The sequence below is a fragment of the Centruroides vittatus genome, unplaced genomic scaffold, assembly GCF_030686945.1.
Source record: "Centruroides vittatus isolate TY-2023 unplaced genomic scaffold, ASM3068694v2 scaffold_386, whole genome shotgun sequence".
Taxonomy (NCBI): domain Eukaryota; kingdom Metazoa; phylum Arthropoda; class Arachnida; order Scorpiones; family Buthidae; genus Centruroides; species Centruroides vittatus.
The window spans coordinates 5028246-5044696 of NW_027122706.1; the positions used below are offsets into that span (position 1 = coordinate 5028246).

The 16451-nt window shown below is 33.2% G+C and overlaps 1 protein-coding gene, 1 long non-coding RNA gene and 2 pseudogenes across 2 annotated transcripts; all 4 read right to left on the reverse strand.

Moving 5' to 3' along the window:
• Positions 1–2014: 2014 nt before the first annotated feature.
• LOC136988909 (uncharacterized) lies at positions 2015–8122 on the reverse strand. Its single transcript, XR_010882829.1, has 3 exons — positions 7791–8122; positions 2340–2386; positions 2015–2054 (listed from the first exon to the last, which is right to left on the reverse strand). It is a non-coding gene; the product is annotated as an uncharacterized lncRNA (long non-coding RNA).
• LOC136988935 (U2 spliceosomal RNA) lies at positions 7961–8135 on the reverse strand (annotated as a pseudogene).
• A 255-nt stretch (positions 8136–8390) lies between these two features.
• LOC136988799 (uncharacterized) lies at positions 8391–12083 on the reverse strand. Its single transcript, XM_067286762.1, has one exon. The coding sequence runs from the start codon at positions 12081–12083 to the stop codon at positions 8391–8393; it is 3693 nt and encodes a 1230-aa protein (XP_067142863.1).
• Positions 12084–12336: 253 nt separating this feature from the next.
• On the reverse strand, positions 12337–12512 carry LOC136988936 (U2 spliceosomal RNA; annotated as a pseudogene).
• Between the last annotated feature and the right edge of the window lie 3939 nt (positions 12513–16451).

Here is a 16451-nt window from a genome sequence, read left to right on the forward strand (position 1 = left end):
TGTATAGTAAGCTATTCCACCTGGTTCTACAATCAAAAATTAAAGAAAGTTCTTTTTCAATAATTTCTTTGACATATTTTTGTAGTAATGTATTTCTGGTTGGCGATTTTCTAAAAAGTCTTACTATCTGTCGTATTTTTGTAATTAAAATATTTAATTCTGCATTTTGTAGAGTAAGTTCAGTACAGCTAGTAGTTTCTTGGTTTATTTCAAAATTATCGTATTCAATGTCCAATGTCCAAATTATCAGAATCAGAATCAGAATCAGAATCTGTAGTAAGTAGTGAATTAGCATTATATTCATCATCATCCTGTACATCTGATGTGCTTATATGGTAAAGAACTTTTATGATTGCAATTTGCAATCCATGTACAAGACATAACTGATGGTTTTTATCAAGTAATTTCATCGTTTTCTTCATGACGTTCAATCTGTCCAATGAGCTCTGTCCAATGTAATGCAGACAATATTTTTCAGAGAAATTTGAAATTCTTTTAATTTATTTTCTATTAATTCTGCGCATACCTCAGCAGGCGCAGGTCCATAAATTCGACTAAATCCAAGATCACCCAAGAAAATAATACATATTTTGCACAAACTTAAGGCATAATATTAGAATCTTGTAATAAATATTTGTATTTAATTATTTTAAACAGTTGTTAGAAGTAAAAAATTTTAATGTTATTTTACAATAATATTGTATTAATGTCCTGTCATAATGTGGTGTATTCAAAATTGCTATTAATTTAAAAAATACGTGAAATATTTACGTATTATTATTTTTAAATATTAAAAAAGGAAATATTTACTTATTCTTTAAGAAAAGTGTTTGTAAAGATTTTAAACTTCTAAAATCTCAAAAACTGCAAAGCACAAATCACATATGATAACTAGCGCTTTCTGTACGATTTACAGTGCCTCTCAAACCCAAAAAAGTTTAAATTAAAATTAAACAAAAAATATCTCACATAAAATTAATAATTAGGTATATTATTGCTTACACTTGCCTGTTTTTTTTATATTTTCAATGTCCCTTTACCCTTTCAAATATCTATAAACACAATATTTTTTACATAAAAATTTCTAGTATGGATTTTTCATTTACCGAATTACCGGTAAATTTCAAAAATTTACCGGTAAGTTTACCAACTGATTTTTTTGTCAATTTATCAGTTAACCAGTATACAATCCCTAATATATATATATATATATATATATATAAAATCTGTTCAAATATATACCAGAAGATAACATTATGTATACAGATGATATAGTAATAACTTATCCTCATATGGAAGCTTAAATCCTTCAAGATAACCTAAACAACATTCTAAAAAATTAAATACTTACATGGAAATGAATAACATGGAATAAGCTACAAATTAACAGTAGCAGGAGAAAATTCCTCTGCTTCGCTAGTAGAAATACAAAGTAAATCTGGATCAATTAAAAATTAAATTCAATAAAGGTGAAATTGAAAGATTAAATGTTATAAAGTACTAGGAATAAAAACAGATGATCATCCTTGTTGGAACAGGCAAACAGATGATATTTCTCTGTCTTAAACTAAGTATATTGGAATAAATAAAAAAGTTCAAGACTTTTAAAGTATTTTACAGTTGAAGCAATTATATCACACCTGTATGAAATCTAAAATAAGATACGGAATATGTTTGAGGAACCGCATCCTTATATGCAATTAATAAACTTCAAGTAGTACAAAATCGTTTTATTCAATTCATTCATAATTTACACTTCAGAGAATCGGTGTTGGAATACTGGAATTGATAAAATTGATAGAATATGCAATATTTATATAAAACAAATTTTGATGGAGAACCACAAATTTATAAAGGGAAATAAAGATAATAATTGTCTAGGAGGAAATAAAATAAGTGAATACCACAATGTTTAGACTCTGAATACTTGAAGGACTTATGGCTACACTCTTCCAGTTATCAGACTCACTGTAGGAATATCTTTGCCAATTTTTCAAATGATTTTATATTGGAACAAGTTGAGTAACGACTTAAGAGAAGTATCAAGTGATAGTCTACAAAAATGTAAAAATCTGTTTAAATCATTAGGTAACAACAATAAATATAACATAATTTTTTTTTGTTTTCAATTGTTTGTAAACTGATTGTTCGACACTTGAAAAAGACCTAATGGCCACAGTATCTTTTTCAAATAAATAAAAACAAAAAACTTGTAATCACAAAAATACTTTCATTTTTTATCTGTTGCATCAAATGGGTTTAATAATTTTTAACAAAAAATCCTATTTTATCTTTTAAAATAATAAAACTTACTAAAATAGTACCATATATAAACTTACTGTATAGTTTTGTCCTACTGTATTCAGAATCTTCCAAAGATTTTCTTCTGTAAAAAGCAAAATATGTATGAATAATAGGTATTTTTTTTAAATAAAAATATTCTTAAATAATTTTTTAAAATAAATTTTAAGTTGATTTAAATTTTAGAATTTAATTCTGACTTAAATGTTAAAACAAAATAACAAGAAACAATCTTAAAACAAAACAAAGCAAAACAAAAAAAAAAAAAAACTGAACACTGAAAAAATAAAACTACAATTTGGAATTAATGTAGGATAAGAATAATTTTCAAAAAATTTATTTTGACTATATTTATAATGTCAATATTTTATGATGGAATAGACATCATAAATAACCAAACTATATGTATAATAATTCTGAAATTTTGCAATTCACGTTTTACTAAATAATTCTCTAGCTTGGGCAGACTGAACAAGAAAATAGTTAATTAAATTTTCCATTACTTTTTTTTTGTTGTAGATTTTAAAGAATTAAAAGCTATGGGCTTTTTTTTCTTCAGAAACACATAACACAAGGAGCATTTGTTGATATTCATTTTATTGGAGGAAATGCATTTTGGGTCTTAATGACTCCTCTTCAGTACTTAGACTATACAAAAGGAAGATAGACAAGGATTACATGATATATAATAATACATATAAAAAAATTTTTTTTAAATATTATAACTTACATGGTTGATTGTTGGTTACAAATTGACAATAACATTAACCATAGATAACTAAGCATTTGTCTAGTAGACTACCCACACCTCTCAGTTTTACAAATTCAAGACCACTCACAGTACCTTCATAAGTAATAAAATGAGTTATCTGAAGGTGATAAGCACAGCTGTACACTTGTTACTTTTTGAGATTTGCTGTAATCGTTGTCTAACAGTCGAATGTTTAGTGATAATGTGCAGAAGTTTGTGTTAAAATTATTGCAAAGTTTTAATGTAGGCTAGTCAGCTGAGTCAATTTTTCACTAAAAGTGCAGCAAACAGGTGCAGAATTTGTACTTTCTGTCCATCTAAAAAATGCAGAGTGACAAAGTACATATGCAACTACTACAACAAGGCTTTGTGGAGAGCACACTTTTAACATCTGCCAAGAGTGAAAAAACTAATTTTTACCACCTTTCTATTTTTTAATTGAAATATTATAATACTTCTCTTAAGATATAAAAATATGTTTATTTCAAACAAATTAGTGTATTTCCTTTATTTGTTTTTAATTCGTAGTCTATGAGTTGAGTGATTAGTTATAGAATAACACTGATTTAAGTTTAGTTATCTAGGGTTAAATAAAAGATTGGGTAATTGACTGGGTAGAATCCATTTACAAGAGTTGCTGTGTAAGATAAAATAGAGGGGATAAGTAAAACAGTTATAAAGTAAATAAAGTTTAAGATGGTTACATTATAAAATGGTATAGCTTGTTATTAGCTGTAGATGGGTAAACAATACAAGATGGATGATGTTTAAAATACCAAAAGAGTAAGCTAAGTACTTAATATTACATAAGGTAGAATCAGGCTGAGTTTAGATCATCCTTAAGTTCACGGTTGCACTTACAGAATGCAGCTGTATCTATATAGGAAGGCAGAATAACTTCATCAGAATCTATATAGAGCCATCTGGGGGAGTGGGGCAGAATGGAATCACTTGTGGATACTACCTGTTAGTGACATCTAGAAACCATTTCTTAATAGTTAGACCAATGTATTGGTAATTTGGTTGGCAGCTGCAGCACATTCAAAATATTGATATAATGCAACAAAATAACATTATATATAGAATGATATTTTCTTTAGTTATTAGTAACTTTATATTTTTATTGATATACATAGGTGCACTGGAATCATAGTTAACAACTTTCCTTACATTACATGGTTTAATATATATTTTAAAATTTAAGCATTTATGAGACCTTCAAAGGCTATGTTGGTTACTATATAATTGGCACAGTTAATTAAGGATGGTTTGAGGGTTGGTTAAAGTATTATTGTAAATTAAGAAGCAGTCATCTACCTAACTATTATATTCTATTATGCCATTGAGGTTTCTAATAATACGATCTATTTTTATCATACATAATTCAGCTAGTTTAGGACTTATATATAAACCCATAAATATACCTAGATTTTCTAAAAATATTTTTATTACAAGAAAGATAATTATTATTCAAAACAAGTTGAACCAGTTCAATTACCCACTTATCACAGTTTAAAGTATTTAATGTATCGATTATAAAGTTTATGTATATATGGATACATATTTTTAATGTCTAGGCTTAACATTCTGTTGTTAGTACTGAGTTTTTTTAAGTTATCGATGAATTGGTCTGTATTTTTAACAATATGATCAGAATTGTGATATTGATTTAATTTATTCTTAAGGAATTTTTCAAGGTTCTATAAGATGTAGAATTTAATATCTACTAATAGCCTGTATGATTCTTGCAATTTATGTGTTTTAACTTTAATACTGAGGGATTCTTAAGTTGTAATCTAAGATAATATTAATACAAATGATTTTAACTAAAAGTTCAAAAAAACCTTGTTATTTTTTTTCTAAATTTTCACATACGTGTGACATAGGATCTTCATTTAGTTTAATATATTGGTGTGAAGTGACTAGATTTAGCTTAATGTTTTCTATTTTTGTTTATCCATTATAACAATTTGTGTTGATTTATCAGCAGGGACAATAATTAATTGATTATCAATTAGAAACCTTTTAACTTCTGTTATTTGATTATTGAATTTAGTGTAGTTAAGTTTATTTTTAATTTTGTTATAATATTTTTAAAGTTAATTCTCAATTGCTCTTTTTGATCAGTTTGTGTTTTACATAATATGTATTCTAAATCAACTATAAATTCTTTATAAATAATTTTTGTAGAACCACTAAAATTAAAACCTTTAGTTAAGATGTTTTTAACATAGTTTGGTATTGTACAGTTAGTTTGATTTACAATTAATCCTTGTTTCCAAGTAATCCATTTATAAATGGTCAGATATTGTGCTTTTTTAACTGATTTATTGTATTTTCTTAGAGTATATGCATTATTATAGCCAATAGTAAATTTACACTTTATGTTTAACTTTTTAAGCTTTAATTTTCAGCTCAGCAATTTTTAAGCTTTAAAATTAATTACTGAGTGTATTATTAACCTATTTATTCTCTTTACATATGATCTTGCATAGACTTCATTATGGTAGAAGGTAGGGAGGGTCAAGGTTTGGAGTTTGATGTTTTCTGTAAAAGTTGTCTTCAGATACCAGATATCTGTTGATAGACTGTTTAGTTGTTCTTCTATATCTTTAATGTTTTTTGGATTTTGGGTATTCATGATGTCAATTAAATTTTCCATTACTGGTTTTGTTGTGGATTAGAGGAGCATTTGTGTGATGTGTTACTGAGGAAAAAAGCCAATAGCTTTTAATTCTTTAAAAAACATATGCATTTTTATATATAGATTATGCTGGATTGCATGTTCTATTTGAGTATTTCAATAAAACAAATGATAAAAGTATTAAAAGTAATCACCTATCTATTAAAAAATTTCTTATAATTTTAAATATATTAATAAATATAAAACCACAAAGACAAAGAGTAAATTTTGAAATAGGAGAAGTTTAAAGAATAGTAGTTTTATTTAATTCCTTCCTTATTCTAGAAATCCTTAGTGTGTCCTGACTTTTTTTTTTGAAGGAATGCAAGATCATTTTTTCATAATAACAAAATTTTTTACAGTATTTGTGAATGTAATTAAGCTATTTGTTTTGCATAATATTGAAATAGTAGTAGTAGTACTGAATTAACAGCTCATTTAATAATTCCTATGCTATATGTACAATAAGTGATAACATTAATAATAAAACAACATACCTCAAGGTAAAGCTCAAACTGTTAACATATACAATTTTCAACTGATAGTTTTTTCGTGTAATATAAGGAAATAGACAGGTCTTTAAAAAAGCTTAATTGTTAAGCCTAACTAAACTAGTAATTGCTGCATAGTTTGTTCTTAATGAAAATAGAATATTAACAGTAAACTGTTTTTACTTTTTATTTTGTATAATATTGTATATTGAACAATAATGTAGCAAAACAAGTCATATCAATATAGCTTTATTATTTGTTACATTACTGTACAATATAGTACTTTCTGTTACATTCAACAAACTAAATACAACCTTACAGTAATATAAAGTCAGTCTGCAGAATGATCAAACACAATTCCTGCATAATAAATTGTAGTATTAGGTATATTTTAGCAAACATTTTCAATCAATGGAAATATCATTGCTTTTAATGGCATTAATTGTATTTTTAAAAATAACTAATACTTTATGGTACACTAAACATAAATCTCATTACATAAAAAAAATGATAATTTTTACTCTACTTATCCTAATGATATATGTTTGATAAAAGTCATTATAATTATGTTAAATATTCCATTCCTAATTTTAATTGCTATATGCAGTTTTATGTAAGATTATTTAAGGGTTTTTATTATAGCTACTTTGTTTCTATTAAATTTCAAAAAAGAACAGAGTTGTTTAATGTTCTTGATAAAACTTTTAAAAATTTTGTCAAAAATGAAAAAACAGTACTGTAATCAAAATACCTTTGTAAATTTTACAAGTATAATAGAAGTTGAATTCTATTTTAATCTGATTAGGAAAAATACCATCTTATACATACATCTATATAATTTTTACACAAAAAAACCTTCCCTCTTGAAATATACTCTCTCATAGAAATCAAAACTTATTCTAAGACAAATTTTCTGACTAAGATTTCATGAAAAGACAAATCTAGAATTAATTTATTACTATTATGTTCTCCATGATTTTGTGTAGTTTAGGAATTCAAACTTTCAAATAACTTATTTCAAATACTGAAATGATTCTTCTATTTGTTCTATTGTTTCATAAGTAATTTAGTGGATTAGGATATAAAATCAATTATAATATTTTCATTGGTAAAAAATATATTTAAAATTTGAACATCATATCATGTAATTTTTACATCAATGTCTTAAAAATGAACTTTCTTAACAAAGAAGTTTAGCATAACTGTAACAAACTAAAATTTTAAGATTTTTACTGTAATTCCTTAATATGAAAAATGTATTTTGTTTTAGCTGTTTCTGTTTAATTAAAAACAACATTAAAAATTAACTGTTTTTAATATTACTTTCAATAGTTATTTTTAGTATAGAACAGTTTTTTAATTAAGTATTTAATCTCTGTATTATGTATATTTAATTGTCATGTTACAAAGAAGACAGAATTACTATATTTAATGTATGTTACAAAGGAATCAAACTTAAAATCCAATAAATGATAAAAATTTTAAATTATCCTATTTCAAGTAATTTAGTAACAAAGTTTAATATAAAATATAATAATAAATGTTATTAAACATATCAACTTACCCAATCAATACTCAAAATGTACTTCTTTCACAGTTGTTGAATGACAATAAAGAAATGATGCTGGAAGACAAAATTACAGACTTTAAAGAAAACAGCATCATTGGTAGTGGATAATTTGAATATGTAAAGTTTTAATAGATCTATTTTTGATTAAATTAAGATCCCCCAAAGGGGAGTGGGCCATTCCCGGAGGTACTGCAATACCGGGTCAACCCGTGGCAGAGGTGGAGCAAGCTCCGAGCACTCCGCCGCCTTCCAAAAATCAGTTTAATATCATGGCCTCCGATGGAAGCCGTATCAGATATTAAGCTGATAAGAACAGATTTAAAAGCCTTTTATTGGAATTCAAAATTTAAATATTTACAGGAGCACGGTATATTGAAGGTAAGTTGAGAACAAGTCAACATTAGAGTTGATGGTAAAAATCGCGACCATGGGCACTACGCCAGCCAGAGTAAAACACAAAGTGGACAAATGGTGGAAAGAACGCGATTTGACAAGGGCTCCAAGCCTGACATAGACCGCGTAACAATATATACAGTATGTACAGTGGCGCGTGACCATGGGCACAGTGCCTGCCAATAAATTACAAGTTAGATTTTAGTTTTGATTTCCTTGTCGTGGACCAGTTCTTTGTTGGTATCTGAAGTTGTTCGTGTTATTTCCGTTTAGATGCTGGATGTAGATTTCCCTGCTTGCCCGGATCGTGTCGCTGACCATTAGCTTTTTCATAATGGTGGCGTATCTTCTTGAGATGGCCAGTCGTCGGATAGCAGCTTCGTTGGCGGGGTCCCATCCTCCTAATGTACCTACGATAAAGGCGTCAAAGAAGGTGTTATATCCCTTACCTCGTAGATGGGCTACCAGGTTTTTGTATTTTTCGATTTTAGTGGCCCTGGCTTTGGCAAAGGCGTCATCCCCATTTTCGAAAGGAATGGTGACATCAATTATCGTTGCCTCTTTACTTGCCTCGTTGATGTAAACAAAGTCTGGACGGCAGTTTTCCGGAAAGCCTGGAACTTGTTGGTTTAAGCGAAGCTCCCCATCTATGCAGTCGAAGGCGTTTGCGAGGCGGTACAGGACGTTGTTATGTCTTCTAGTTATGTTTTGCATGTTTGGTAAACAGTGGCACAAGACGTGCGCCAGTGTTTCGTTGCGGTAGGTGCACCTCCTGCACTTTTTAGAGAGGTTTCCATAACGACGGTGGCCGTGTAGAGGCACGACGCTTAGTCGCGCACGGTGAACGAAGCGCCAATCGGCGAATTGGGTATACTTACCATTCCTCATAAAATGGTTACTCTCTCTACTTGCACATGTGATTTTATATGCTTTCCCTTGGTCGGGTTTGTTGTGGAGATTCATTAGGTGCCGTAGTCTGACCAGCCCGCTCAAGATGTTATTGACACTATTCTTTTTAATGACATTGCCGTTTACCGTCAATAGTGGGATGTCATCACCTGGGGTCCACTCAAGCGGAAAAAGCTTCCTCAGTCTGCGGGTGGCAGAGCGAAGTCGGGTCCACGTTGATCTTATGTCGTGAGAGCGAAGGCCAAATTCTTCGTCAAGCGAACCGTTGAGATACGTACAGATATCTTGGATGGACGGTTCTCTTCTGATGCGCTTTTTTATTACGGTTTTGAGTGCGCTGGTGGCTGTGCTTATTATTCGCTCGTCACGAGATTGGAAGAGGTGTAGTGCATGGCTCACTTGTGCAAGATCTGCAAAGGTATTCAAAGGTAAGAAATTAGCCCCACCTTGATTATAGGTCAGGTAGAGAACCTCTGAGCTGGCCCGCTGTGGTAGGTTCAACCATCGCTTGGCGAATTTTTTCAAAGTTCGGTCTATTGAGTCCATCTTCTTCTTTGCCGTAGTGCCTAAAGTTAGGTGGAATGTTAGTTTAGGTAAAATGAAGGTGTTAACGGCATCGAGTTTTTGCCAAGGGGCCAATTTAGAGAAATGGATAAGCTCCAGCTCTTTTAGGACGTTGTCAGTCACTTTACTGGATGTCCAGCCTGTGGCGAAACCTGTGGGGATGCCTAGGTGGTTGTAAAAGTCTTCGGGTTCTAGGGTTGGGATTGCAGCTCCGTTGATGTCCAGTGTAGTGGTACCTGTGGAATGGGACTTACCTAGTACCGTGAGAGTGGCACATTTGTTGGCATTTAAGGAAATGCCCGCCCATGTAGCCCAGCTTAGGAGGGTGTCAAGTTGTTGTTTGATCCCTTGTTGGGAGCTGCTAATGAGAACGACGTCGTCTGCGTAGGCAAGAACGTCGAATTTTTTGTCATAGAGATTATAGCCCAGATCAAGTGCCTCGACCATACGGATGCCTACTTCGAGGGTGAGGTTAAACAGGATCGGGCTGATTGGGCAACCCTGCCTGACACCTGAGTGAACCGGTATTGGTGGTAGGTAACCCTCAGAGGTGCGGATACGTGTTGAGTAGTCGTTGTAGAGGCTCTGGATCAGGTTAATTGAGTCTGGGTGGAGGCCCATCCATTTGAGACTTGCCCATATCGTAGCGTGGGGAACTGCACCGAAGGCATTTGCAAAGTCCAGCCAGGCGATGTAGCTCTCCTTTCTTTCCCTACGTGCGTCTTGGATGATAGACTGTAAGGTAAAATTATGGTCAAGGCAGCCTTCATGGCTCATAAAGCCTTTTTGGGCTGATGAGAAGCAGTTGTATTTTGAACACCAACGAAGGAGTCTGTCAGCCAGGCAGGCCGCGTATAGTTTCCCTAGAGTTGTTGAGAGTGTTATCGGCCTCCAGTTGTTAATGTCACTCGGGTCCCCTTTCTTGAATGCTAGGACTGTTGTAGAACTACGCCAAGAGTGTGGGATGTGTCCTGTACGAAGGACGGCGTTAAAGACGGCTGAGATGATGTGCCCGTTTGGGTCCACTTTACGCCAGTGGCAGTATCTAATGTTGTCCGGCCCTGGTGCTGTGTTCCTTCCTTTTTGGAGTCGGGTTGCCACCTCCGTCGCAGTGAAGGGTTGGTTCAGCGGGTCGTTATCTTCCGGTGTCGGCCTATTATTTGAGATTGGGAATTGAGATAGAGAGTCAATGCGATTACTGTATACAGACCTGAAGTGATGTTCGATGCGGTCTGGAGGGATTTTGCAGAATTTCCGGCTGCCACCTATGATAGTGTCGAAGGCCTTCTTTCTGTTGATCCTGTAGCATTTTTGTATATAACTAGCGTTGAAGCCGTCTTCTGACTGGCTTTGGCTCCCTCTGTTGTGGTTGCTGTTTCGGTTTCTACTTGTGGTTGGGTGCAGGTTTAGAGGTTTTAGACCATTGATGTCGTACGCTAATTCAGTGAAGTCTCCCATCATGCTTTCGAGCATGTCCTCGTCCATTGCCGACTCGAATCTCTGGATCCATGCTTTTGTCCAGTTGGAGATGGTAGGCTGGTTGGTGGTAGGGAGTTGCAATGGCTGGTCTATTGGCTCTTCAGTTGGTGCATTGGTTGCCCTGGCTATTGGAGTTGCTCGTGGTGATGGCTGCAGGGAGGATGGGTCTGCGTCCTGCGATTGTTGACTGGGGCTGGACCTGTAATGAGAAGAAGAGAGGACCGATGGCTCGCTAGTTGTCGGCCGGTTGGGGGAGAACTCGCTGGTGGCTGATGCAAGTGATACATCTAGTTTTTCCAAGACCACTGTTGGCTGCGAGACGTGAGCTTGTGGGGGAAAAACATCCGTGCTGCTAGGAGAGAGCCGGAGGGCTTCAGCGTAGGAGAGCGGACGGGCTGGAGAAGCGGTTGTGTCCGTTGGGCCTTTTGGCCAGGTTGGTGAAGCTGTGGCTTGTGATGCTGGGGCTGTCTCCTGGCTGTCAGATACTAAGGAGGCTGCTCTACGGGTCCTTCTACGAGGTTTCGGAGCTGGAACTTTGGTGGTTGTTTGAAACTCGTCTCCCGAAGAGAGGTCGCTTTCTGTCAGTTGAGGCAGGGTGGTAGTGCGCTTCTTTCTCGGGGAGTATTTCTTTCTTGGTCTCGTCGGTATGCAGATTTTCTTTCTGTTTGGATCCAGAGGTGGAGGAGGAGAGGCTGCGGCAATACTATTCCGACAGACCTCCGACTTCTGTTGGTGCAATTTGATCCTTTTGATCTGGTCCAAGACGAGGCCGCATGCCCTACACTCAAAGAGAAGAGGAACGCCGTGGACATGCTTAAGGTGCTTCACCAGTCCAGCGTGATCGGAGTAGTCACGTGGGATGGGTAAACAAAGGCGACATCCATGTGGAGGATGTAATGGCACCAGCACAGTGACTTGGCTCGCTCTCGGCGAGGCTGCCATGATCAAATGTGAGTGCCGATAGAGGAGGCAGAGAAGCAGAGGAAAAGCTTCCCGGGGCGCAGAGCGACCAACCGAGTGGAAGCAAGAAGAGGAAGAGAAGTTGTGGTGAAAGTGCTATGACTTCCACCACTAGGAAGGTGACTAGTGCGGTCACCCACTTAAGGTGGGTGGCGCGATAGCAAGGTTTGCTGGTCGAGCAGCGAATACACGGTGCGTTTAAACCGTGCAGGCCACTCTTCCAGCGGAAGAGAGAAGGGGGTAGGACAGGGAAAAAGTTAAAACAAACTTACCAAGGATCCGGGGAGCAGCTGGCTCGGAGTCCGGTCGTCGTGGCGGAGATGGCAGGAGATCAGCTTGATGGACCAGATCAATCAAGCTGATAAGAACAGATACTACACTTTGATCTTAGCCAAAAGGCCGAGAAGCGATAACCACAGAGAGTGCCTCTCCGAAACCATTCGCAAAACGTTCATCCACTCAAGGGTGAACAAAATTTCTATGATGGAATGCAATATCCAACAGCTACAGCATCATTTGTTGACGGTTCTCACTTCAAATAACTATCACAGATCACCAATTTACTGACTACAGTTTTATTCTACTGCAAGAATTATGAAAAATTCAATTTATTAACACTATGAGTACTCCTCCTGTCCCCACCCCCCTAAACATTAACAAAACGTTGCCACTCTCATATACATCAATAGGTGTCGCCTCTGTATAATTTCAACACAGATTATAAAAAAATTTTATTTTATTCAATTTTTGACTTCTCAAAACTTGAATAAAATCTCGAAATAATCTCAAAATAATAAAAGAGGGGAGATTTGCAAAATTTTCATGTTGTCTTTTAATTCTTTTGTGTGAAAACTGATAAGATGATGTTAAAGTTATCCATCAAAAATTTCAGAAGCAAATTTAATTTGCTATTTCATAAAATCTTGTTAGGAACTAAATTATCCGTTTTTAATTTTTATAATTATTAGCATCTAGTGTTTAATTAGATATCTTACTAGATTTTAATTAGGTATTTTAAAATTTTTTTTCCAACTTAACAATGTTCTTATCCAGTAAATATATAAAATGTATCCGATAAATTTTAAATATTTACAATTTAATCAGAGAATTAATAGTTTTGGACTGCAATTTGAAAAAATTGTAGACCTATAAATTCCCACTGTCACACATCTGTCTTTCCTTAATCTGAAAAACAGAGTTATATCGATGAAATTCAAGATCAGATATAAAAACCTTAGGAACATGAGGTCCTGATTAACTATATAAGAACTTCCGATACAAACCGAAAGTTAGGTTATTTTAATTCAAAAACTTCCCTGAAAAAAGTTAATGACCAGCAAACTAACAGGAAAAGTGTGATGTACAGGGGCAAGACACTACAATGCTAATTTTACGTAAAGACCATATATTTTAAATTTAATTAATTAAAAATACAATTAGAAATTGCAGCTCGGCGATTAATTGGATACGAATTGCCGATGCAAACCAAAAATCACGTTATTTCAATTCAAGAGTTTCCTTTGAAAGCAGTTAATAGACAACCGGCACGACTCCATTGTTAACAGGAAAAGTATGATGTACAGGGGCAAGACACTACAGTAACCAACTTTAAATGGAAAGCATATAGTTTAAAGTAACTTAATTAAAAATATGATTAAAAACTGCAGCCCGGCATTGTGACGATGTCGCAATAAATAATCGTTCGTTAATAATAAAAAAATTAATATTTAACAGTAAAAAATAAATTTATTATGCCAATCAGAAGAAAAATAATGAGGCGATAATTTCTACGTAAAAATTTTATTAAATTACCTGTTTGATTTTTATTTTCCTTCCGTGATATGTAGAATGAAATCAAATTGACATCGAACATTTCCATTAAATGCAATAATTTTACATTTCGGCTACAGATTCTTGTATCCTGTTTCTTGGTATCTAAAAAAATTATTTAAATATAAGAAAAAGAAATTATAAAACATTACAATGAATTATGAAATTTTTATAGTATTTAAGTTCATAAATTTTGCAATATACTGTCATACTAACGATGAAGAGAATCGCGAACTAATTTTACCAAGCTTTTCCCCTCCCTAAATTTCACTTCATCGCATCGCATCATTTCATTTCATTAAATCAGTGTTTTTCAACCTTTTTCATTGAGTGGCACCCCTGATTGAAAAATAAAAAATCGTGACACCCTTGACCAGCGGCAGATCTAGAATCTAAATAAGGGGAGGCTAATGGGGCAGATGAACTTTTTGCGAAAACGAGCGCAACGCTGGGTGGGGTCCGGGGAGGGAACTCCCTCCCCGAGAAGAAAATAAAATAATAGTCTCGCTTTTGTTTTTTTAAATCTACTTTTATTATCGGCCCTAAACTTTGCGACACCCCAATCGTGGCGCCGTGGTATCCCGGTTGAAAAATACTGCATTAAATCGCATTACTTTGTCTTGGGCGCTTCAAAAATACTTGTTTACATTCAAAATAATTATAAAGCTTTAAAATGAATATAATTGAATAAACAATTTTCAATTAATCTCATGAAAAGAAAACGCTTTAAACTACCGAATTTTTATCTACAATAAATTTATCTAATATTTTATTATTGGAAATAATAAAAATATACTTACCGAATATAGAAAAGATCGTTACCAATTCTCCTACCAAGACGAATTAATTACATTTTCACACGACACCACAGCCCTGTTTATAACACCCGGTTACTACGAGTAATTGCAATCAATAGCAAGCGACAACACCTATGAAACAAAATTAAATCAACTGTTGAATTTGATATTCATATTTTTTCTTATACAAGTAGGATTACAAAAACACTTTAATGTTTCATTCAATTAACTATACATCAGAAATGAACGTAGACTTCAAACCCGACTTCTATAAAATACTTGCAATTATAGTATTATAATTAATTAACAAATACTTCTAAGCGATAAGATTAAGTGCTATATAAGATTATTAAATGAATATATTTTGAATATATAAAACAGTTGTCTCTCGGTAACCGCGGAGGATTGATTCCCTTGTATAAAATAGCGTAATCATCCTATGTACTTTAAATAATCTACGTTATTTATAATATCCAATACTTCGGGAAAATTGTTATATATGTAAATTGTTATAGTTCTTGTTCATATAGGCAGCAATACAGGTTTTCTATATGAATTTGAATCAGTCAACAAAAGATTACCACGAAGAAATGGATAGCAATAATTTCAAAAAATGGTTTGAAACAATATCAAAATTAGAAAGTAATGCTGTTGTTGTCATGGGCAATGCTCCATATCACTCAGCTAAAATTGAAAATTGTAGTTAGAAAAAACTGACATAATTTCTTGGTTGGAAAAAACTCATAACGACAAAATGTTAAAAATCGAACTTTTGAATATTCTTTAAAAAAAAGTAAAACATAAATACGATACATATATTATTGACGAAATGGCCAAAGAAATAGGTGTTCATGTGTGATGTTTACCTTCCGTATCATTGTAATTTAAATCCTATATGGGCAGATATGAAAGGTTTCATTACACGTCACAACGCAACATTCAAACTGTCGGATGTGCGAATTTTAATGAATAAAGCTATCGAACAAATAACTGAAGAACGATGGAAAAAATATAGAAAACGAAGAACAACGAATGTGGGAACTTGATGAGATTTCGGAAACTTGTAGAAAATCTGATTATTCAGTCGAACACAAGTAGTGACGAAAGCGATATAAATGATTACTTTGAGCAACTATCTTCTGGTACAGATGATTAATAAAGTAAGCTTATTAATCATCTGTACCAGAAGATTAAAAATTTTTAATTATATAAATTATCACATAGATAAATTCATACATTACGGTAACGTTTTCCTTTAGAGGTTTGCGTATGATTTTTAAGGATTGCCGGAGAATGTTTTGTTTTATATCTATTTAATAAAATAGTTGTGTAGATAAAAATTCTGAAGTATGTTCAACTATACAATTATAAATATGTTTTGTGTAAGTCTGATAATATATATCTAATAATAATTTTTGACAAACTATATTTAAATGATGGAAATAATTTAAACGGCTGCGTAAAAATGTTAGAGCAGGCTATAACAACTTTTCTAAGTATTATCTCGGTAATTTTTAAGTTGTTGTGACCACTCTGACCTACTTTAACACGTGCAAAGAAAGGGGCTTAACTGATCAACACGTGTCTAGCCACTTCCGATTGTGATTTGATCAATGAAAATCTCCGGCGGATTAATAAGACAAAACCTTTGTTTACAGTAAGTGCCAAGTTACGATAAATAGACTAAAACAAAAAGTTTGTTCTATTCGCGCCGATTGCAAAC

What these genes read in the sequence shown, in the direction of transcription:
- LOC136988799 (XM_067286762.1), bottom strand. Translation starts at nt 12,083, where the DNA reads ATGGCAGCCTCGCCGAGAGCGAGCCAAGTCACTGTGCTGGTGCCATTA.